The following is a 23,372-nucleotide window of genomic DNA, read 5'->3' as shown; positions in this document are numbered from 1 at the left end:
CTAAACTCTTTTACACAAATATGGTATTAAACAAGGCTGTAGTAAATGAGAGAATTAACATAAATTTGAATCCCATATGCTGGAAGTTAGGTAAAATTGCATTACATTTGAATAGTTCTAAGCAAGCAATTTGTTACCCTTTATGCTTTAGTGAAATTGATGAACAGGTGGTTTTCAGAAGATCACTCAGTATATTTAGCTTCTGAAATTTGAGCAACTCAAGATCTGATTGGCTGCTCTTGCCACATGATAATTTGGAGCCCAGGCAGCACCCTGGCTCTTGCCTGGGGTTCTCAGGAGGGGAGAGTTGGGAGAGGCTTTGCTGCTGAGGAAATTTGTTTGATAGATTGAAGGTAAGGACAGTTCATGGCTTTTTCTTTAATGTTTTTTTCAGGAGATATTCCACAACTTCCCTTGAAGTACTTTCCAAAGTTTTGGGTCATAGCTGGGGAAGTTAGTGATGGAAACAATGACTAGGCAATTCTGTAACCCCATTGCCTTACTCAGGTTCTACTAATATCCGACATGTAGTATGTGGCTAAAGTCAACTCCTGTACTAACCAATTTATTGCTTGACTGAGTTGGTTCTCTTGTCCAACAAATTTTTTTTTTCTTTTTTGCCTTTGATTTTTTTTTCTAACTTAATTAGTACGAAAAACAATCTATATTCTACGTTCCTATATTTATCCTTTTCTACTAGGCTTCATTTGCCTCAGAAGGAGGGGCATTTTCGCTAGCTTAACAAAACCAGCCATGGCAGGGTATTGGTTTACATGGCAAATATCTTTGGGTGAAGGGGCAGCTGTTCCAAGCCATCATCCCCTTTTATCAAGAGAGAGTTCCACTCTCTGGTGTCAAACTAAGAAGGCCTTGGGAGATCCTTTCGTTATTTCCTGAATTAGAAGCTTAGGCCAAAGACCCACAATCTTATATGTCCTTCAATCAACGCTTCAAAACTTTTGTTATTTTCCAGGTTTGAACAAGAGCTACAGAGGCAAGAGAAAAATCCATACAAGCCAATGGTGTTTGGAAAGAAAATAACCCCATTGCCTTGAGGTTTTTGTTTTTCTTTTAAAATCTGTTGACAGATTTATTTTTACATGTTCTCATTTGAAGCATAAGATATACTGTGTACCACGTATTAGAGCATACGGAAACCTAAGGCAGCCCTCTTAGAAATTGGATGCCACAGGGAAAAATTCCAACTGCTTCTGAAAGCTGAGCTGACTTTCCTTTCACTAAAATTTTTGCTTAAAAATGTTTCTGTCCAAGTATTTGGACATTTAAATACCCTGTTCCTTTGAATGCAAACCCTCTCACTAGTTTACCTCAACTTCCTTTTGTAATGTGAACTAAGTTGATCGGGTAGCTACAGGTAGCAATCCCCAACATGTTCCTGAGGGAATCCAGAGACAGAAATTTGAAGCTTCCGTTTTTCAGACCTGTATCTGAATGTCTTCTCTCACCTACCCTGCAAACATACATGAATACACAGAACAGATACGTTTCAAAGTCTATTTTTATAATGTTATACAATGACTTCAGTCCTGAGGATACATGCTAATGTATTTTCGTTTGTCTGGAATATGAAAAGTTTGTAGGTGCCACTACTGCTCCGGGAAAATGGCAGATGATGAAGAGTATGAGGAGGTGGTGGAGGTAAGATGGAAAAACGGACTCTGACAGCAGAGTGTTCTGTGTAGCAACCATCACAGCCATGCAGGTGAATTAATCAGTCGGAAAATACATTGTCTATTATAACTTCACAAACACTTATCATTAAAGCATAAGAAAGGAGTATTTTATATTCAGTTTCACTGTAATTATGTGGGATTTAGACTTGAAATATCACTGTTTCCCACTTTTGCTTTTCTTTAAATTCTAAAAAAAAAACAAAAGAAAAAAAAAAAGAACACCAAAGTGTGGGGTAAAGGCAGATTTTAATTTGTCTTCTAAAACTATTTTCTTTTCACCTCCCAACCCCCATGATCAGAGACTGACAAGATGGAGAGAACATTCTGGAAACAGAGCTCTATTTCTTAGTGTCTGCATAGAAATAGAGCTACTTTTTGCTTCAATGAGCTGATTATTTATAGGGTGATATGAATTAAATGTTCAGAATAATATATATGAGATTATATGCTTATATGAGATTTTTATATACATGGATATATGTGCACACACACATATGAAAACAAACTCATGATGATCCCAAGTGACAGTTGGAGCCACACTTTCCCACCAACTTCATTGTATTTACTCAAGGGAACAAAACTAGCTTTTGCATTTGAATTTTGAAAAAGAGCAGACCATCTTGAAAAACTTCCCTCCAGATTATTGGTGGGTGTCTGACACATTTTACAAAGTTGTCAATTACTTATTTTATATTTATTTGATATAATTTTTTATCATGTTATGATTTTCTTCACCAGTTCTTGCCTTTAGCGTCACATCCATATGAATATACTGCCATTGAATCTGAAAGTGCTGAATAATTACCAATTAATGACGCTGCTCTAAATACATATGTGAACTTGGAGGCAGTTTTGAAAATCTGTGCTTTTTAAAAAGAATAAAATTAAGTTTAAGAGCTAACCAGAATCAAATTCCAAATGAAAGTACCAAAATTTGTCTTTGGAAGATTATTTTATGGACCAGTCTATATTTAGATGATAAAAATTGTATTTTACTATACAAATAAAATTGCCCGTATTACTGCAGGATATATGTTTTTGAAAAAACCCAGAATGAATCTTATACAATATAACCTTCAAACTCTCTGGCTTAAATGCCACAGGCCACATCTTCAATGTTCAAAATCATCACTAGTGTGCATTTTCCATATGTCCCAAAGGGTCGAATTATCACTATCAAACACTAACACAATTATAAATTAAATTGCCTTCCCTATGATGGTAAATCCAGGAATACTTTTTAGTTTCCAACTTAAATATCCCTTGACTTTCTTAAAATAATTGTGTTCATCGGACACTGGAAATTGTCTTTAATGCTAGACTTGATTAATTTAACTAGATGTCATAATAATTGAGGGGGCTATTTTTAGGCGTCTCATCCTTGCCATTTTGTTCCCATTACTGCTTCTCAGTCTGACCAGCAGGTGCTAAACTAATAGACTTCCTGCCAGACAGTGTTGAACCAAGGTCTCTCTGACCTCAAAAAATATGACATGAGAATGGGATTGTGGCAGATTCGAGAAAATAGTCAGGCAACCGTTCACAAAACACAGAGGAACTAGCTTTAAAAATATGTGTCCTAGGGATCTTGGACATCTAAATAAAATTGTACTGTCACTTTCTACTCTGGTTTAAACAAACTTGGAAAGAAAGGAAAAGAAGCAAAGATGTACTATCTAATTAGTGGCAAAGCTCTTTTTAAAAAGTGAGATTTGGCATAGGAGTTAATGCCAACCATTTGGACGTTACGTTTTTTATAAGCTTGTTTCTAAAATACATTTACCAGTCATGGGAGCGCAACAAAGGTAAAGTTGGATGGTTACCAAAGAGCTGCTTTTACTTGGATGCTCACAAAATTCAAAACAGTTGTGAGTCATTCACTTTAGTTTAATATTTCTTCTCTATTTACTGGTGTTTGTGTGGCCAGAGGAACGGTTCCGTGTCGATCAGCATCAAACAGTATTTTTAAAAATGTCCTAATGCTATTTTCCATGTGATGAAGACACAAGCATGTAAAAGAGAAATTCTGTGTCCTGTAAGAACTTGTGACTTCTGTTGCCATGTAGAAAGACACAGAGATGGAATTAGATTTCAAATTAAAAAAAAAAAAAAATAGTACAGGAGCAAAGAAAGCTCGAGTGAGGGACATTAGGCAAGTTTTATAGTAATTTTACTGTAAGTGAAATAGAGCATGTGGCCTATTGACAGCGGTTAAATAATTTTTGAAGGTTCACTGAACCAAGGGCAGAAGAAAGGAGGCCACTGAGGGAAATGTTGCATTTCAGTGTTTTTCTCTTTCCCTGCATATAAGTTTTGGAGGCAGAGAACATAAAAATGAAGCATACAATGTTATACATTTGTTGACTGAGAAAATGAGCCTAGTGTTTCATTTTTATCTCTTTTTTGTATGCCTTGGCCTAAACAAGTCTTTCCTCCTATTCACCCAGCTTTGCTGGGTGATGCAGGGGGCAGGATTCCACTCTCTTTACGCATCTGAAACAAAATGTCAGCCAGTTCCTATCCATGTCTATTTATTGCTGGTGATGTCAGAAGTAGAACAAAAGTAGATTTGATTTCAGGTCCAGCCTGCAGGCATCTCAGAGCCATCAATGGCAAATTGCTGTCTAACTGTCCCACATTTTGTGATGAGAATCTTCTCTTTTTTTCCTTCTACTGTTGGCATTTGTAAATTTTCATCTTAGGACACCCCTTTTAGGACTACCATGCTATCGGGAAGGATTCACCCATCACTCCAGAAGAAACTCTTAGTTCTTATTGATCAGGGTGATAAAGGGTTACTTGAGAGGTGTATATGCCTTTGGATCTATCATTTCCATGATACAATCCACTTAAAAATTTATTCACAGTGAGGTTTCTGTTTGTTTTATTGTTAGTCAGCAAACTGGGTTTTATCACAGTTCCTCTCTGCCCAACCTACACACTCAAGATATGGTTATTATAGTCTTTTCTTAGCAAATTCTACTTTGGATGTCAGAAGAAAAAAAATTTAACTTATCCTAAGTAAAATAGCATCCGTGATTAATAACCAGCTCGGACAACTTTCTCATCCCTGGGCATCTCCTTGTCCAGTCTGATGGCATTCATTCACTTTAGACTCCCTGGTTTCACAAATTTAAAATCGGGTCCAACATATGAACAGGCTCCTTCATCGACTTCCTTCCCATAGATATAGCAAACCAGCTGGGCTAGTGAAATAACCCAAGTGGTTCAGCTGGGGCAGAGGAGAGGTGATTTCTGCTTTAGTTCTCATGACGATACTTCTGTACTCTATTTATAGTACTACACAGAGGAGACCATCTACGAAGAGGTGCCGGGTGAGGTAAGACCCAGTCCACACCTGCACGCATTGTGTGCTGGTTAAAGCAGGAAGAGGCTTTTCTCTCACACACTTAGGGCCACACAGCTGGCAAAAGAGGGACTCTGAGGGAGGCTCATTCACCAATGTGTGCTCAGCAGCTGGTGGTACAACAGTAAATGTTACCTGTTTGTCAGGTTTTATCACTGTTTTTGCTATTGAGCATATCCAAGATGGCTGCAGGATGGTTTCCCCCATTGCCCATGTGGTATTGTTGGTGTAGGTGATGCTACTTAGAGTAACACCAGTGCTGTCACTATTCTGCTTGCAGCAAAGGGATGGGCTTGAACTTGGGATCTGCACGGAAACCCGCAGTTTTATTGTGTTGAGTTGTAACTTGTAGGGCACCATCTCGGCCAACAAGGATGGTGCCTCCCGGCCCTTGTCCTCGATTGTGCCATAAACTGCTACTTAGATTTTAGCATATAAGGAATTCTGAGAAAGCCATTCCCATTAGTTTTCCATGTTGGAACTTTCTTTTTTCCAAGATTAAATACCTCACACATACTTCATTTTCTGCAGAGTTGTTTCTCTTAAGCATGGCAAACGATGATATGGATGGCTAACCCTAAAGCTTACTCACACAGCCTGTGACTGCATGGAAACTAACATACGTAGATACTATAAATTGGTTAGTTTCTCACAGTCAACCATTCATCACTAATAATGAGTAGAAAGGAGCCTATTAGCAATGCTCTGACAACACTAGGGGGAGTTGTCATAGATGTACAGTGTCCTTATTACTTAGGTTTCTCTTTTCAAAATTGATTAGAACTATTCCTTTGATATGGGTGGTATTAGCTGTGAAGGAAATTAAACTATGAGATGGATTGAAGATTTGGCTGCGTATCTTCTTTCCTCACATACAGTTTTTTGTTTGTTTGTTTGTTTGTTTGTTTGTTTTTGTATCTTATTGTTTTAATTTGCATTCCTTTGATCTCCATTGGGGTTGACTTTTTTAAAATTAAATTTATTGGGGTGAGAATGGTTAGTAAAATTACATAGGTTTCAAGTGTACAATTCTGTAATACGTCATCTATATGTCACATTGTGTACTATTTTAACCTTGGACTAGACCCAAACTTTTTATAAGAAACAGTAATTTCCCACCTACCACATACATAGGAATGTTGGGGGGATAATTACCCCCTTACATTTGTCATCATTATTCTTGTCCACCTAAGTGTTTATTAGTGTAAATGGCATTCCAATTCACTTTAATTAACTGCCTAAGCCAAGAGAATGGTAATCACTTGTAATATTGAGTGATTCTTTTTTTGTTTATTATTCTTTGTCTCATAATACAAGAGAGAATGCCTAAATACCTGAAGAATAAGCAACCAACTTCTTAGATTTATTTAAAAGTTAATATTAAAAGTCACGAACTTGAGCTTTATTCGACTGTCTTAATCTTTTGTTCTCTGATCCCAAGGTTGCTTTTATTTTAATGCAGCCAATTTAAGAAGCTTTTTAAATGTTTAAGAATGTTTTGCTTCTGATTTTTAGCTTACCTTAAAGTGTTTTTCTTTCTGCAAAAGGAATTTTAAGACTGTGTTTCAAATTAATTAGGAGTAACCTTTCTACTCAGTGCCACCTTAAACAATTAACATTAAGATTTATGCAACAGAATGTGCTTTCAAATGGATATTGTGTGTGATTTTCTGCTGTGGACTGTTTTAGTTGTGGATATGGAACACCAGGAATTGAAGTCTGACTTAAAGTCAGAATACCAAGATCCTGGTCATCATCGTTTACTCTTATAACCATGTTGAACTACCTGTCACATTTTCAGACAATAACAGAAGTCTATGAAACTACAACAAGGACAACGTCTGACTATGACCAATCAAAACCTTCCAAACCAGCGCTGGCCCAACCAGAATCAGCAAAGCCAGGGGAGAGGAAGAAGGTTATCAGGAAGAAAGTGGACTCTTCAAAGTTCATGACCCCCTACATTGCACACAGTCAAAAAATGCAGGCTCTCTTTAGCACAGTAAGTTTCAAATGACTTCTTTTAATCTGGTTTTATTATGGAGAAATTACTGATCTCAACCAATTCTGTTTAGGATGCTGGCTGGGTTTTGTTTCTCAACCTTGTGTGAGACAAAACTTAGTTTGCAGAAATATAAGCTCTTGTGAATCTCGAGTTGTCGTTTTCCTGTAATTTATTTGTATGATTGTGCGCCATCAAGGAAAGCATCTTTATTGAAATTATTCCCACAAAATAAGTATAAGGCCAATTATAAAGCATGTACTGATATTTAGTCACTGTTAGTTAGCCAATCTAGAATAATGAAATCATAAATATAGATTTAGTTGAAATCGGTTCATGGAAGCTAAATAGCATCTGCTTAAGCTATGTCTGAGCAGGATGCCTCTTAAGTGGACCAGCTAACAGTACGTAGAATGGTTTCTAAGAGATGGATAATGAAGAACACGTAGTTTAGAAAACCAGGATTATACTAAGAACTCATCTGGAATGGAGGATCAGAATGTTTATACCCTAGAACAATGATTTTGAACTGTGGCTGCACATTAGAATCCCCTGGGAGCTTTAAAACTACTAATACCCAAGCTATTCTGGTTTAATCAGTCTGGGGTTGGGGCTGGTGTAGAAGGATTTTTAAAAATTGCTCAGGTGATTCTAATGTGCAGTCCAGGTTAGGAAACACTGCTCTTGATGGCCCCTAGTCCTTAAAGTTCTGTAAGTTACACTGATTGGTAACAGATTCAGACCCATTTGAATGGACCTAGTGTGTCCATTGTCCACGGTGGGCTGAAGGCTCACTAGGCAGCCTGATTGCGTGTCCTCTGGACGCTTCAAAAAAATGAAAAGTATCTCAGGGAACATTGGATTATATAAAACTAATGCTTATGTCAAAAGCATCTTGTTGTGGTTGGCCAATAAATATTCATTTTTGGTTGAGTGTTAACTCTTGGGGACTTTTTGGTAAATTTCTAGTTCAGATTCTTGAATGATCTAAAACATAGGCTTCTGAGACTTAGATTTCTAAAAACAAGATTATCTTGCCTCTATTATAACTGCAGTATTCAGCAAAGATAGAACTTTTTTTTGTCAATTCATTACCATAAAATCTTGTTAATTCAGACACTAATATCCTAGAATTTCTGATAGACTGAGCAGAATGATGGCAAAGGTTTATAATATTTTTAAAGGGGTTAGTAACTAAATCAATAACGTAACTTAGATTGTTGACTGCTCCACTTCAAGAATACTCTTGGAATATTTATAACAGTAAATTATGCACATTATTTTAAAGGCAAGAACTCATTGTATATTTAGCAAAAATAACACAGTTGCATTACTTTTCAAAATACTCCATAATTTAGACTTTCCATTGATTCAGCTGGTGTCTCAGCTATCCACACCACCGAGATTTAGCTGCAACTTTTGAATTGAATATTTTTTCATTGTATGGCAATCAAATCTTTTCACAGTTGACTCAATTTTTCTACATTTATTTTCTAAAATTATTAAGGTTCAAGCTTTTTATGTGTGCACTCAGACAATAAAAATATTGAGAGCGGGAATTTCCAAGACAATAGTCTGTACGAGAGGGAATTTCCAAGACAATAGTCTGTAATAATAACATTTCTACCGTCTCCATTATGCAACCGTGTTTAGGAAGAGCAATTAACAATCTATTTTAGTGTTTGCTGAGAATCAGGACAGAGGACAAAATGAATGCTATTTATAACTGATAATTGTTATAACTTGCAATATATTTTTTTATCAGATGGGGATGAGTGCATTGCCTGAAATTTCTGTTGCTGTCTTATCAGGTTTTAGGCTAATATCTATATTGTTTTCAGAATAAATACAAGGAGAACTATGAGAAAGGAAAAGGACAACCATCCACCATCACAGCCGATACCCCAGAACTTCGCAGAATCAAGAAAGTACAAGATCAACTTAGTGAGGTGAGCTACATTGCTAAAATGAAAAGGAGACATTTCAAAAATATACCTACCACTGGGAATTGTGGGTTCTAAATAGGTGTAGAGAGAATAGAGGGTTGAATTACTCTGAGCCAGTCCAGAAATCTAGAGGAAGCATGGCCACAGATTATGTTGCTCTAAATGTGAACGCCAAGAGGCTTCTAAAAGTGTAATTTAGAAATTCAGCTTAATTGGTGATGTGAGATGGAAGTTCCAGCTCACTATGGTCCTCCATTCTGGAGCACAGGGAAACTGAGATTCAGCCGTGAAAGCAGACAAACAGTAAACGCAGATGCTGTGGACATGTCCAGAGATTTTCTCCCTAAAATGAAGATACTTTGCTTTGTGATACAGACGTAGAGTGATTGGATCAATGCTCTTTGGTTACATTCCTTACTGTACTCACATGGTCATGCCTGTTGTGAACTCTAATTGTGCATTATTTCTGCAGGTTAGGTATCGAATGGATGGCAATGTCGCTAAAACTATCTGTCACGTAGATGAAAAAGCAAAGGACGTTGAACATGCAAAGAAAGTGTCGCAGCAAGTCAGTAAGGTAAGGTCATGCTATGGATGGCCAGGATAGAAAATAGAATGTGTATCCCCTCTGCCTGGCCTTAGAGGAGAAAACTGGACAGGCCTGATCCTGCTCACCAGTCCCACTGGAATCACAGGCCTGTGAGTTCTGATGCCCACATGTGTCAGGGAGGCTGCACACATGACTGGAGTGTCTGTGGGAGCCATGGTGGCTTGCACACCCCGTGCCTTGCAGTTCAGTTCCAGGCCTTTGCTGCGTAGAATGTAGTCCCAATGTCGCCAGAGTTTCTTATTTATTTTTTAAAGAAGTTGGAAGCTGAATTTTTATGATAAATTCCAAATTTCAAAGGTAGGAAACTCATTAAAAACATTTTAAAAAAATACCATGGAAGTGAAAAAAAAAACATGTCTGTCATCTAACTTTAGTCAACGACTGATAGGTGGCAACCTTTGAAAGGAATCTGTAGAGGATCAGAATCATGACTGAGTTTTTTAAAAAATTAGACTTTTCAAGTGAAAGTTTATGAAATCAGGCAAAGTATTATGGGATGTTTCATAATGGCTGCTAGTAACACATTGACAGCTTGAGAGCCTCTGTGTGAGGACACCTATGAAAACCTCTTCACGGTGCCCTCCTGTGTTCTCTCAGCGTTAATGCTCTTGGAGGAGGCAGCAAGCCACGGTCCTCTCTTCTTTCTGTCTAGGTTTTATACAAGCAGAACTGGGAAGACACCAAGGATAAGTACCTGCTTCCCCCTGATGCCCCTGAATTTGTCCATGCCATTAAGAACTCAGCCTTGTTCAGTAAGGTAAGGGCCCCTGCTCTGTCACCTCTTCCACCCTCCTCTGTCCTCCTGCCACATCACGTGGTGAGTGGCATACTCAGTAAACTCTTGATAATCTGAAACACGGTTCAGATTATAGGCTATCGCAGGAATAGCCTTGTGAATAGGCTTGAGACGTGCGGGGCTGCAGGGGTAGTGCTTGGCAAGGAGGAACTGAGAAGAAAGTTCTTGGGCAGAGCAGAGGGAGAAGGTGCTCTCAGGAACTTGGGCAACCTGGGGAAAGAGTGTGTGGGGAGAACAAAGGTGCGTCTGAGATCCAGCTCTGGAGACCCACAAAGTAATATTTTTGGTTCTTCTGTTGACCCTCTGCTACACTTTAGATGTTCCTGGCCATCACTCTTATTAAAGGTCTACTTTGTGGCAGAAACTACACTAAGTAGTGTCCTGGCTCTTTACACTTGTGTTAGTACTTGATGAGGGAGGTACGTAAAGTCACAGAGCAGAGAGGAAACAGAATCAGATACATCTGCCCTTCTCTAAGTAAGGTTTGTCACGAGATGCAGGAGAAGATATTAATAAATACAACTTGGATTGGCTGAAAAGGGAGAGGTTATCTGTGAGTTCTGTTTACCTTTGCTCTCCCCTTGCCCTGGGTTCTTTATGCCACTGATGAATTAATCGAAAAGTATGTATTTCATGTAAATGTGATTTCACTTTCTCACAACTTTTCACTCTGTTCTGCTTAGAAACTGTACACTGAAGACTGGGAAGCAGACAAAAGTTTGTTTTACCCATATGATGATAGCCCGGAGCTGAGGAGGGTTGCACAAGCCCAGAAAGCTCTCAGTGATGTAAGTAAACTGCAATCAGCACCATTTTAGTGTGGAATCAGGCAACTCGAATTATATCTTCTGGCCAGATGTCCATTGCAATTCTTCCTTAAAACAGACTAAAACGCCTGTTATTGTCATTATTGCAGAGAAATAGATCTAGAATCATTATCATTTTTGGTGTCTAATTTAAATTAGATTTTAGAATTTATATTAGATGGAATTTTGTCCAATCCCCTATTCCTACAGGTGAACAGCTTGAGTCTAAGGTCACATAGGTAATTAGTGGCAGAGCTCAGACTAGAAGCCTGGTCTTGTGATCCCAAGACCAACGTTCTTTGCACTAGTGCATGCCCCTTCTGTCCCCTTGGCTGGAATTGAAGCTTTCCTGTACAATAAAGTGGCATTTTAAAAATCTATTGGAATCATAGCCACCTTCCCAAATTTATTAAGTGAATAATGTTATTGAAAGATTTTGATTTGCTGTCTTAATCATAAAGTCTGAATTGTGATGTGTGCCCCTTTTCCGGCATGGGGGAACTGACTGATGCACTTGTCCAGATATGTGTATATAGTTATCTCACAAAGAACCCTCGCCACTGATGTACATAGAGGACATTTCAGAGTTAGCGAAAAATCAGTGGTCCCACTGGCTAGAATAGTAGTATCCTGGACCTTGAAAACTGTTTATATATTAGAGAAACACAGAAGGCCTAATACCATCCTTAGAGTTGAAAGCAGCAGCAGCACCGAGCCGTGCATCGGCCCAGCACTTACCCTTGTTTTGAGGTACTTTATTTCTTGAGCCCTGGATTTGCTAGGAGCCACGGTGAAAATTCAAAGGCTACTGCTTTAGTCTTCAGGAGAGCACTGTATTATAAAATGACAAGTTATTTTTCATTCAATGTCAGCTAAATCCCTGGGTCTTCTTACATTCAATATGGACTTAAGCCAGTTGGCATCTTGAAACTTACTGGGATTCTGATGAATTTTATAATTTTTATTGTCTCTCATTTGATATCACCTGCAAATTTAGTAGACATAATTTCTATCCTAGTTTGCATGTAATTGGTTAAAATAAGGCACAGATATATTCCTATCCTTCCATGGGATAAGTTAGGAACTAAAGAAGGTACAACAACATTCTAAGGCCATCTAGAGCATGGCACCAATTTTAATGTGTAAGGACCTTCTGCTTCTTTTTTAAGATTAGCTTTTTGGTTCTATCTCTCATGAATATTAACATTGTGTGACCTTTTTCATGTGATTAATAATAATTTATTGAAAGACCATTATGCATTCATACCTGGCAGGACAGAAAAGTACAAGAAGTTTTCATTCTTTTCCTTAAGAATTTAGAATCAAGCTGGTCAGATGAATGTTTTACATATTAAACCACAAGAAAAAAGTTAAAACAAACAATCCCTGCAGTTTAATACTTGCTAAGAGAAAGACAGGATACATGTCAGTCATCAGAAAAGGACATGTGGAGGTGGTGATTCTGAGGGAATGGGCAGTGATGGGTAGGGAGTGCATTTCAGGTAGAGAGCACTTGAGCAAAGGGACAGAGGAGAAGTGCGTCTGGGGCTTTAGGGAACAAAGAAAGTGAAAGCTATGGGTGCTGAGGTAGGAGGGCACTTGTAAGAAACTTGCAGTAGGACCTTGATCAGACAAAATAGATTTGACATGATACGATAGTCAATAAGAGGCATCCTAAGATTTTGGAGAAATCTTATTACATGGTAAGAGTAGACTCTGGAGAAGTTTTGATGGACAATATGGTGGATTAGGACTAGGACAAATCGTGATAATTTGTAGAAGACTATTTTGGTAATGTAGATGGATCAGAGCGATGACAGGGACAGTGGCTATTGGAGACAAAAGAGTGAAAGGAGACACAGACAAGTTTATGACCAAGACTGGCAGTCCGGGTGTATAAAGCTATAACTGGTAAAACTGCTTTAGTGAAAGAGAAAGAGAGTTGAGATAAAGGAAGGAACATTCAGATCTAGGCATCCTATGAACGAATTAGAAATTTAGTGCTATTGCATAAATGTGAGATGAGGAATATTTGAGTCATCAGGGTATAAGTGACAGCTGAAGACGTGAAAATGTATGAGGGAGGCAGAACAGTGTGTGGCCAAGGGCAGAATCTTGGAGGACACCCACACTGAGGACATCTGGAAAGGAGCCAGCAAAACAATAAGGGGACAGACGGTTGGAGAAGTTGAAGGGGAACCAGGAAATACATATCCTGGAAGCCCAGGGAGAGGTTTCCAAGAAGACTCTTAATCCCCTAATGTCTCCCTTTATCTGTGAAGTGGAGTTGTGAATGGGTTACCTGCACGCCACTCTAGTGCTATGGACTTTGAACAATTAAAGTTGACCACATTTTTTGAAATACCTCTATAGAGGACATAATGAAGGAGAATTATAACAATGAAGTAAAGTCTTCCCATTCTTCCTCAGAAAGACTTGGCAGTTAAGGTCTGCTTTTGTTTTTATTGCAGCCCAAGTATGCACTAAGTATCAGATTACCAGCACGCCTATTAATACTGTTGTCAGCTCCATGAACTTGTACAATGATTGGGCACCGAGCCCCAAGCAAGCTGTTGTTCACAGAGCATACCCCTGGGGAGGCATGTAGATTTCAAGCTAAAGGCTTGGGCTCAGAGGCTCCCTCTCCCTCTCCTGTACCTTCTTCCTGAGTTTTTCTTAACCCTAATTAACATGTTTTCTTTTTATCTAAGTAGAGACTGAAGACTTTGCAAACCCTAAGAGAGTCTTTAAGCTAATGCAGAGCACAGAATTCTAACTAGACAGAATTCTGACCAAGGTTCCTTAGAAATTAGGACATCTAGATCTGATTTCTCTGCAAGTTCGTGACAGGATGTCCTACTTAATATCATTTCTCCTGCCAGGATGTTGCTTTCTCCTTAAGGATATAACCAGTCATGGAAAAATACAGGTTGCCTTATGCCTAAAATGTCTTCACTTATTTAAAAGAAATTAAGCAGTCTAATTAAATGAATACATTTTAAAATCTGTCTGTGTACCCCAATTGATTTAATGTCCATGAAAGTTTTTGTTATAGGCACTAGATAGATGTTGTTAGGGTAAGATACAGGTGGAATTGGCTAAAGCATAAAGAAAATGATTGGGACCTTGGAACTGCCATGTTTCCCCGAAAATAAGACCTAACCAAAAAATAAGCCCTAGCATGATTTTTCAGGATGCTCATAATATAAAATAAGCCCTACCATATTTCCCCAGAAGTAAGACTGGGTCTTATATTAATTTTTGCTCCAAAAGATGCATTAGAGCTTATTTTAGGTTATGAGCATCCTGAAAAATCATGCTACGGCTTGTTTTCCAGTTGGGTCTTATTTTCGGGGGAAACATGGTATTAATATACACGACCTCTTTACTTTATAAATAAGAATACTGCCACCTGGAAGGAGATATAATTTGTAGAAGTCTCACAGTTGAGTGATGGAAGAATCAGGTGGATGAGTCTCCTCTTCAGACTTGCCCTGATGGTCTCAGTGTGAAAACCACACATTCAGAAATCAGTCCTTGAACCCTCACTCTAGTCAGGTACTGCACAGGCCACAAGCATTCCCAACTGAGAGGATCTGTTCTCTGCCATCCCAGAGCTCACAGTCTAAGGAGGGACAGACAGGTAAACAACCAGTTGCAGTGTCACCTGATAATTCCGTTACAGGAAGTAAGGTCTAAGTTGAGTGAGATCCCTGGAGAAGATCATTGAGTCAGGGAGGGTACAGGAGGGGAAACTGAGCTTGTCCTGAGACCTGGAGAATGAGTAGTAGTGTGCAGGCAAAGGGGGTAAGGTGGAGCTGGGGCATTCTGGGGAAAGGGAGCAGTATGCATGAAATCCAGAGACATAACACGGCTTCCTGTGTCTGGGGAGCTATGAATATTCTGCATTGTCGGGAGGCAGGGGTCAAGACTGGTGGAAGGAAAAGCCTGAGGAGTCAGTAGTGAAGAAAAAGAGTGAAGAGGATGCATGATTAATGAACATACTTATTTTAAGGTGAGAGGTCTTTTATAGGCGAAAGGAAAGGAGCTAATGAAGAGGGAGAGGTTGAAGATGTAAGAAAGAGGAGCGGTGACTGATAGAGTAAGGTACAGAGGCTGGTGGTGGGAAAAGTACCCTGAGTGCTAGGCTCATGCCCTGCCAAGGATGCTTCTCCTCAGAGCCATGTGAGGGAGGGGTGGGAGAGGCAGGGATGAGTATGGAGGAAAATAAGTGTGTAACCTGTCTTTACTCTATGAAAGAGGAAGCTGAGGGTAAGGTGGAGCTGATCGGGGGCTGAAGGACAGTATTGGGTTTTAGACGAGCCACTAGCAGTAGAGACTGACCAGAGGCACATAATGGGATGTTCAAGCTTCATTGAAGGCAAATGGCAATTGGATAAATTCAGAGCATTGGGCACCGAGCCCCAAGCAAGCTGTTGTTCACAGAACCTATCGCTGGGTAGGGGTGTACATTTCAAGCTAAGGGCTTGGGCTCAACAGTCTCCCTCTCCCTCCTCTGGACCTTCTTCCTGTGTCCCTATTAACCTTGCTTATCATGTTTTCACTACCCAACCCATAGAGTTGTGTGATTTTCTTCAGTAGCATTCAGCATCCTGGATATAAAAACAATGGAAGGTGTGTGGTTAAGTTGATCCAGAGCTGGCAGTTTTTTTAACAGGTGTGATGTAAAGACAAGAGGTTGGAGTTGAGGATGCTGGTTAAGAGAATAATTTTAGTTGCAGATCATGACATGAAAATAAATGGAAGGAAACTGACCTAGGGACAATAATGTTGGAGAAAAGAGAAAATTCAAAGAGAAAAATCACCAGTAATGTTGAGAGAAAGGGCATGTAACATCTACAGGTATAAACTACGGTTACATGATACACGGAAGATTAAGACTTCGAATATGATGAAAACATAGTCTTTTTAAAAAATGCCAACAAATGAAACATGAGATGTAGAACAGTTATCTGTGGCTCATGAGCATCCCTTTTATTTTGTCAGATTTCCTACAAAAAAGGTCTTGCTGAACAGCATACCCAATTCACATCTCTACCAGATCCTCCAGATATAGAATTTGCCAAGAAAGTGACTAATCAACTGAGCAAGGTAAGTAAATAGATAGGGCTGGGATATTGCCGTCCTTGAAAACTATGCTGAATAACCTCAACCCTCAGAAAAAATAACTAAGATGAACATAAAGACACAACATAAACACTGAATATTTTTGCATATGCCCCTAAAAATGCTACAGCAAAAGCAATACATCCATTAACATCATGATACCATGTTAAATGTTCAACCAGCTCGATGACTCAGTGATTGTTGATACATGTGAAAGCTGCATTTTGAAAACAAACCCATCCTTTAACATTTCACTTATGAAATGTCTCTGTTAGTCTCACTAACAGAGAACCAAGTAACCATACCTTTCCACAGAGGATCTGATTGTTTTAATTCAGTGTGAAGACCCAATATAGTTTGATGCTCTCAGTCAGACGTGGAGAAAATAAGAATGCACGAGTGGTCTCTCAGACAAAGCTTAGTTTGGCAGGCATAGGAGGGCACCTAATAACTTTGAAGGCCCTGGCAAACAGCCTGGACTGCCTATATTTAGGCTGGTGAAGCAGCTCTGAAGAATGCAGAGAGGCAGATGTTCAACTGCTGAATAGACCCATGTTAAATTCCTTTTTAAAAACTGGTCCAAATCAGGCCACTTTCTCCTGGGATACTGCTACTTTTAAATACTTTTCTTTGCGCTTTGTGGAATTGAGTCTCAGTTTGGTCTTCTGCTTAAATTTTGATGAAACCTCAAGATTTCTATCTTGTTCTAGTGGGTTTTTTTTTTTTTTGTGTTTTTTTTTGAAAGGCTATCTCTAGTTAAGGAGAAGGAGGAAGTTATAGAAGATGAAGTCTATTCAATGATGTTTTTTAGTGTCTGATATTGCAGATTACCTTACTATATAACCGAGGGCTAGTTGGATAAAAGATCTAGTAAATACAGTCAAATTTCACCAATGGGAATACCATGAACCGAAAATTTTGCCCACGGCTAAGCAGAAATTAACTTTAGAACTGTCTATAAAGAGATGGCCTTCTATAGTTTGGTATTGTAGATAAGACTGGGGAGCAAGGACGATTTATCATTTTGAAAGAAAAGCTCTATTTGAATAGTCACTTAGAAAAATAAACCTGTTTAAAATTTTTATTTAAAAAATTTTTATTTAAAAAATATCTTACTAAGGCAACATTCTTTTACCTTATTTGAGTATGCCGTATGGGTACTTGAAAGTGATTAAAACAATCACTTTCAACCCCCCTTCCCCCCCATAGTCAGCCTCTCACTAAATCAGTCTTGCTGATTAGTTTAGAGTTATACTCTTCAGTATAGTAGCTACCAGCCACATGTGTCTATTGAATACTTGAAATGTAACAGTATGAACTGAGAGTCCTATATGTGGGAAATATCCACTAGATTTTGAACACTTACGACAAAAAGAAGGTAAAAATGGCTCATTAATTATTTTATATTGATTGCCTGTTGAAATGGTAATATTTTTGGATCTATTGGGTTAAATACAATATATTATTAAAATTAATTTCCCACCTGTTCCTTTCACATTCTAAGATATGGCTACCAGAAAATTTAAAATTGCAGTGGTGGCTTGCATTATATACCTATTGGACTGCAGTTGGATATGGTGACATTACTGGGTATTTTGAAGGCATTGCCAGGGCTGTTTGCCCTTGGGAATAACAATATGAGCCAAGGGGAAGATGGCTGTGGATGAAGGTCACCAGGTTCAGCCCTGGTGATAGTTATTCATCCCAGTCTTACCCATATTTCCAAGTTCTTAATGGCTGTTGTGCATCCCAAATAATAGTCACCTTGAGAAGAAATGCTTGTGGTTGGTTGCAGCCCATTCAACAACAAACCATCCAATAGGAGAAGTGTAGGGCTACCAGGGACTCATTTCCTTTCTCTTGAAGTCTTCCCCACGGTCAAGCTGCTTTGACCCATGCTTCAGTATCATTTTCTTTCTCTCCAAAATACGTACAGATCTCCTTTATCTATTCATTTTCATGAATTTAAATTCTTACCTATCCTTGTTAAATCGTGTCTTCCAGATTCATCCCTTTGTCTTACAGCCTTCTATCCATATAATATAATGAGTACATATCTGTAACAATTATATTGCAGTTACATTCTGTTTACCAACCTTCTCTCCTATTAATATATCTGTCAGAATCCATACTCTCACCTTTGTTTTTGGCCAAAGCCATCAACTACATGCCAGCACCTCCTCCTGGCTCAGCTTACTTTGTAGCTCTAGCATAGATGGGCAGGCAGGCAGAGCTGTCCATGTAAGCAGGCTCCATGTCCAGGAGAGGAAGCTGTGTCCACTACAACCAGCTGCAAGTGGGGTTCTGAAGGGACTGAGAAGTCCTTTTGGTTTCTCTGTGCCTGCCTCTCTGATTTCTTCCTGATTCACAATAGGAAAATATAAGATTTCAGGTTGGAATTTCCAGCTGATACCCAACTGGGATCTAGAATGGAAAGGAAACCCTGTGTGCTGTACTCGCTACTCATAACACTTCTGGTCACCATGTGGTTAAGCAGGACGTTCAGATGCCTGATTTATGGCCCAACAAAAGCACCCTCAGCCGACTTCTGGGGAGGAGCGACTATGGTTTGTTGGAGAAATCTTCCTACATCTATCGACATGTGGTTACCACAGAAGGTGTCCCAGAGCTCATAATTGACCTAATGTACTTCCCTCTGTTAAATGAATGAACACAAAATCCTAGAAAAAGTTAAATTGATTCTTGCCTCCAGGTTTCCATTGAGGTCATTCTCCAAAAAGATTAGAAACACTTCTATACGCTATCTTAGGAAATGGAAAAATCAGTTTGATTGACTTCAATTCTTTAAAGCTTCAAAAGAGGATGGTGGGCAAATTAATTGGCAGTATAAAGTAAATTTTACCTCAGCAAAAATTTCCATTAAAGAATACACACACACACACACACACACACACACACACACACACAGTTGTCTTTTCTGTAGAGTTTCTTACTCTTTGTTATGTTGCAATTATTATACGTTACATTTGTTTAGCATTGTAGAGTTTACAAAGCACTCTTCAGTGTATGACCTTATTTGATCTTCCCCAAATCCTCTGTGCAAGTATGACTATTACTGCCAGCGTGTGTGGTTAAGAAAACTGAAGCTTAGAGAGGCTAAGTCACAATTTTGGAAATAATGGAGTTAAGTCTTAGGCCCAGAGCTTCTGAACTCAGGTCCAGGGCTCTATATTTTATAGCCATGAAAACCTCTTGGCTATTAATTAGCATATTAACCTTTTGGGAAGAAAGAATATAGGGCATTTGAGGGAGGGCTGGGCTTCCTTTAACTTTGACGTAAACTTACTGGTTCTACCCATCAATCACCCTTGGTACTTGTTCTGTTGAAGGTATACCAGAAAACCACTTTCTTTTTCCTTGAAGAGTGTGATGGTGGTTTAGGCATGACAACACCTTGAGACACATTGGTTATGTCGAACCCATTTTGTGAGCCAAAGAGGGGAAATTGGTCTAACCTAGCTCTGGCTCCAGCTCGTGTGCCCAGGTGTGGGGTTGGCTAGGTTAATTATATTTCAGTTCTAGGTTGTTCAAAACCACATATCATGGACTCAGTTCAACTTAATGCTGAACAAACCTTTATGAGGTAAATTCTGCATGCTACATTTTATGTTAAATGCTGAGAATACAAAAACAAGAAGATATAATTCCTCTCTCCAAGGAGCTCACAGCCTGGGATTTAGGTGGTATGGTGTTTGGGAGTAAGATAGGGCAACAGTTTAATTTTTGAATTACTTGCCAGTTCTCACAAAAATTTCTTTAAGTCTAAATTAGGAAGTCTTATTCATTGGTCTGCAAGCCAATTTTGTTTTGGTATTGCCTTCTCTGTAACTAGGAGTTTTGGTAAAGCTCAGAAATTAATGGTTAAGGTCATCTGGCATCGAAATCTGGGGTTGAGTGGTTTTATTATAACTATGAGTTACAAGTGGAAGATGCTTCTAATTCTCTCCTTCCTCAAACATCAGGAAACAGCTGTGAATTCTGAATGAACTAAGTACCCAAACTCAGTAAGGGAGGAAGAATTAGTACCTCTATCTCCCTCACCCAATTTTCTTGATGGGTAAATTGACACTATACTGGAAGATTTGAAGACATCTGGCAAGGACCCAAGAAGGGTCTAGTCAAGATGTTTTTGAAAGTTGTTAGTTACCACTTAATTTGCTGTCTTATTTGTCAAGTCCTGGGTTTTGCTAGTCCACTTTCCTTATTTTTCCCTCCTAGCAAAAATACAAGCAAGACTATGAAAATAAAATCAAAGGCAAATGGAGTGAGACACCCTGCTTTGAAATTGCAACTGCCAGGATGAATGCTGATAACATCAGCTCAGTAAGTAAAAAGGATGGCTGGATATTCTTAGGTTGAAAGGGGGACCCTTACTTTATGATTTCTAGCCTCCTGTTTCACCTGAAGTGGTACCTGAACATTCAGAAGTCCTGGCACCTCTTCTTGGGAGCAAGACTTGTGTTGACTTCCCATTGAGAAAGAAATCTTATAATCTTTCCTTACTTTTGAGAAAAATTGTTTTGATTAGATTCCATTACTCTTGCCTCAGTTTTCATAGGAACAATATGATTTCAAAGTGAGTACAGGTTGAAGGGGCCCTTCTTAATTTATTCTTTGCTGGGAACCCAAACAGTACACTTATGAAACTGATTAGTTTCTTCCTAGATTTTCCTTTGGAAAATATAAGTCCTCTTTTTCTTTTCTCTTAAGTTCTCTGTGACTGGACTTCAAGAGCTCCTTCTTGGAGTCTGTCTTTTAGCCCATTATAATTGCTCCAAATCTCTGTTAAGTTGTTAATCATTTTTGTAATGGTACCACATGCTTTTATTGTAATTGAACTTGGGTAACGAAGAGGAGCAGGCTTTGGGTAACTCTCCACGTGGCCTCTTTGTGTAAAAGCCTTGCATAGTTTGTTGCCACTGCAGTTCTTCTGTATGTTTAATGTCTTACAGAGGAAATACCAACAAGACTTTGAGAATATGAAAGACCGGATCTACTTCATGCAAACTGAAACACCACAATACAAAGTGAATAAACAAGCTGGATTGGCAGCTAGCACGGTAAGAGGAATTTCTTTCATTTATCCCAGTGGTCTCAGTGTGGGTGAATTTCTTATAACTCTTGCTTTTGTATATTTTGAAAAAAAAACACACATTCCTTAGGAGACAAAAAAGTACTTTGGTGTTATTATAGGGCTACCAAATTTTTTTAAAAAAAATTTCTGTGTATGAACATCAACAACTCCCAATTACCATCTTCAATATTTCATAAATGACCTTTGGTTCCCAGAAGTAGAAAGGCTATAATCTCAGAAGACAGAACAGGGGTTTTGAGACCCCTTAATAAAAGACAATTGGTGGCCTTATGTGAACATAGATACTCCCATACTCATTACTACCGTTATTTTTCTTATATTCCTACTAACTGGTGAAAATCTAGTCACAGACAGGATACATGAATCCATGGATACGCTCATATACTCTATAGAGTGACTTTGCTAAATCATCAGACTCCTCGGCATTCTAAAGCAGGTTGGGCACTAGAAAGAGTATAACCTTCAAAGCCAATCAGACCTGATTCTAACCTGGGCGTTGGCTCTGCTGGAGGAGTGAGGGCAGGAAGATCGCATCACTTAGGAGGCTATTTCAACATCCAGGTCCAAGATAGTGATATTTTGGACTAGAAGGTCCAAAGTGATGATGTTGGAGGGGGCAAGAGGGGCAGGAGCAATGTCCTAAAGAAGTGAAAGGGGAGACGATCTGGTGCTTGCCAGGAGGGGATGGCTTTGCCACACACCCTGACAGTTCATCCATAGACAGGCCAAGAGGCTGCATAGCTCAGATGCAGGTAGGGGGATAGTAAGGTCTGTGGAATTTCCTTTCTGCTTATTTCCACTTTTCAGTGAAATATATAATTCTATGAGATGGAGAGGTTATATGTGTCTCCCCTTCCTGTACATTATCCCCTGTGAGTACTCTCTGTGAGTTGTAGGGCATTGCGCATCTGTTTTTCAGTTGTGTATATCCTGCCTTTGGATACCAAGCTGATTGTATTTGTTTTCTAAGGTTCTTAAATGTTGGTACATTATCTAGGATTCTTTGAACTTGTCTACATTGTATAGTTATATTTGCTGAGTAAATGGCTGGCCCTGGGGATCATGGTCAGAACTAGAACCAGTTCCTTCTCCTCCTGCGTGTGCATTAAATACGCACACGCTCACACACACAGTCACAGATGAGGCAACAAAGGGTAGATTCATGATGCTTCCGGCTTTCTTTCTTTAAAAATGTGTTGGCAGGTAGGTAGGAGCTGAATAAGGGTTCTGAAGCAGCATGATGTGCTGTCATTATTTGTGGATCTTTCTCTCTCCCATTATTTATGTATCTACCTATTTCTATCTTTGAAGGCAGGGACTATGTGTTATTCTTTCTTGTATGTGTCCCAGTGCCTAGAATATAATAAGTACTCAAAAATATCATAATGAATATTTTTGAATGAATAAATGCATGGTAACAAAAAGATATCTTGGAAATTTATAGTTTCTCTGCTACTGTTATGAGTTACTATGAGTATTTTGTTTATAAAATGTCAAGCTGCCATTTTTCTAAAGAGAAAATTGATTTGTAGAACTGTTATAATAGTTGTAATAGAGATGAGAGCAAAAATAACCCAGAGAGTTACTTTATCACTTTACTTCACACCCACAGATAAAATACAAAGAAGACTATGAAAAGAATAAAGCAAAAGCAGATTATAATGTACTTCCTGCTTCAGAGAACCCACTGCTTAGGAGGCTGATGGCAGCAGGAAATACCCTAAGTGATGTAAGTATAGCCTTGTCAAAAGTGTTGTTTTGACCTTAGCTGCAGGAGAGATGAAATCTATCTCCTTTTATAATGACTAAATGCAAATATAACTTTGCAAATACTTTAAAATTACGGTGTAGCGGTTCCCTGGAACCATTTAACCACAGGAAGGTATTAGTGCCTCTGAATATGATGTG

The 23,372-nt window shown here is 38.8% G+C and overlaps 1 protein-coding gene across 41 annotated transcripts in view; it reads left to right on the top strand.

Moving 5' to 3' along the window:
* The first annotated feature begins 275 nt into the window (after positions 1-275).
* The window catches only part of NEB (nebulin), a 182,696-nt gene continuing 159,599 nt past the window's right edge, over positions 276-23,372 (top strand). For all 41 annotated transcript variants that reach the window (XM_088794668.1, XM_088794659.1, XM_088794669.1 and 38 more), the window contains exons 1-13: positions 276-353; positions 974-1,056; positions 1,595-1,659; positions 4,993-5,034; positions 6,863-7,063; positions 8,905-9,012; positions 9,482-9,586; positions 10,272-10,376; positions 11,099-11,203; positions 16,229-16,333; positions 20,588-20,692; positions 21,322-21,429; positions 23,077-23,193. In XM_088794668.1, the coding sequence (XP_088650794.1) occupies positions 1,624-1,659; positions 4,993-5,034; positions 6,863-7,063; positions 8,905-9,012; positions 9,482-9,586; positions 10,272-10,376; positions 11,099-11,203; positions 16,229-16,333; positions 20,588-20,692; positions 21,322-21,429; positions 23,077-23,193 (1,137 nt within the window). In that variant the 5' untranslated portion in view covers positions 276-353; positions 974-1,056; positions 1,595-1,623. The remainder of the gene's footprint in view (positions 354-973; positions 1,057-1,594; positions 1,660-4,992; positions 5,035-6,862; positions 7,064-8,904; positions 9,013-9,481; positions 9,587-10,271; positions 10,377-11,098; positions 11,204-16,228; positions 16,334-20,587; positions 20,693-21,321; positions 21,430-23,076; positions 23,194-23,372) is intronic.

The sequence above is a fragment of the Rhinolophus sinicus genome, chromosome 17 (assembly GCF_057876585.1).
Source record: "Rhinolophus sinicus isolate RSI-liver-muscle chromosome 17, RSI-T2T, whole genome shotgun sequence".
NCBI classification, from domain to species: Eukaryota; Metazoa; Chordata; class Mammalia; order Chiroptera; family Rhinolophidae; genus Rhinolophus; species Rhinolophus sinicus.
The sequence above is the reverse complement of the archived record's forward strand: the minus strand, read 5'-3'. Positions and strand labels throughout refer to the sequence as shown.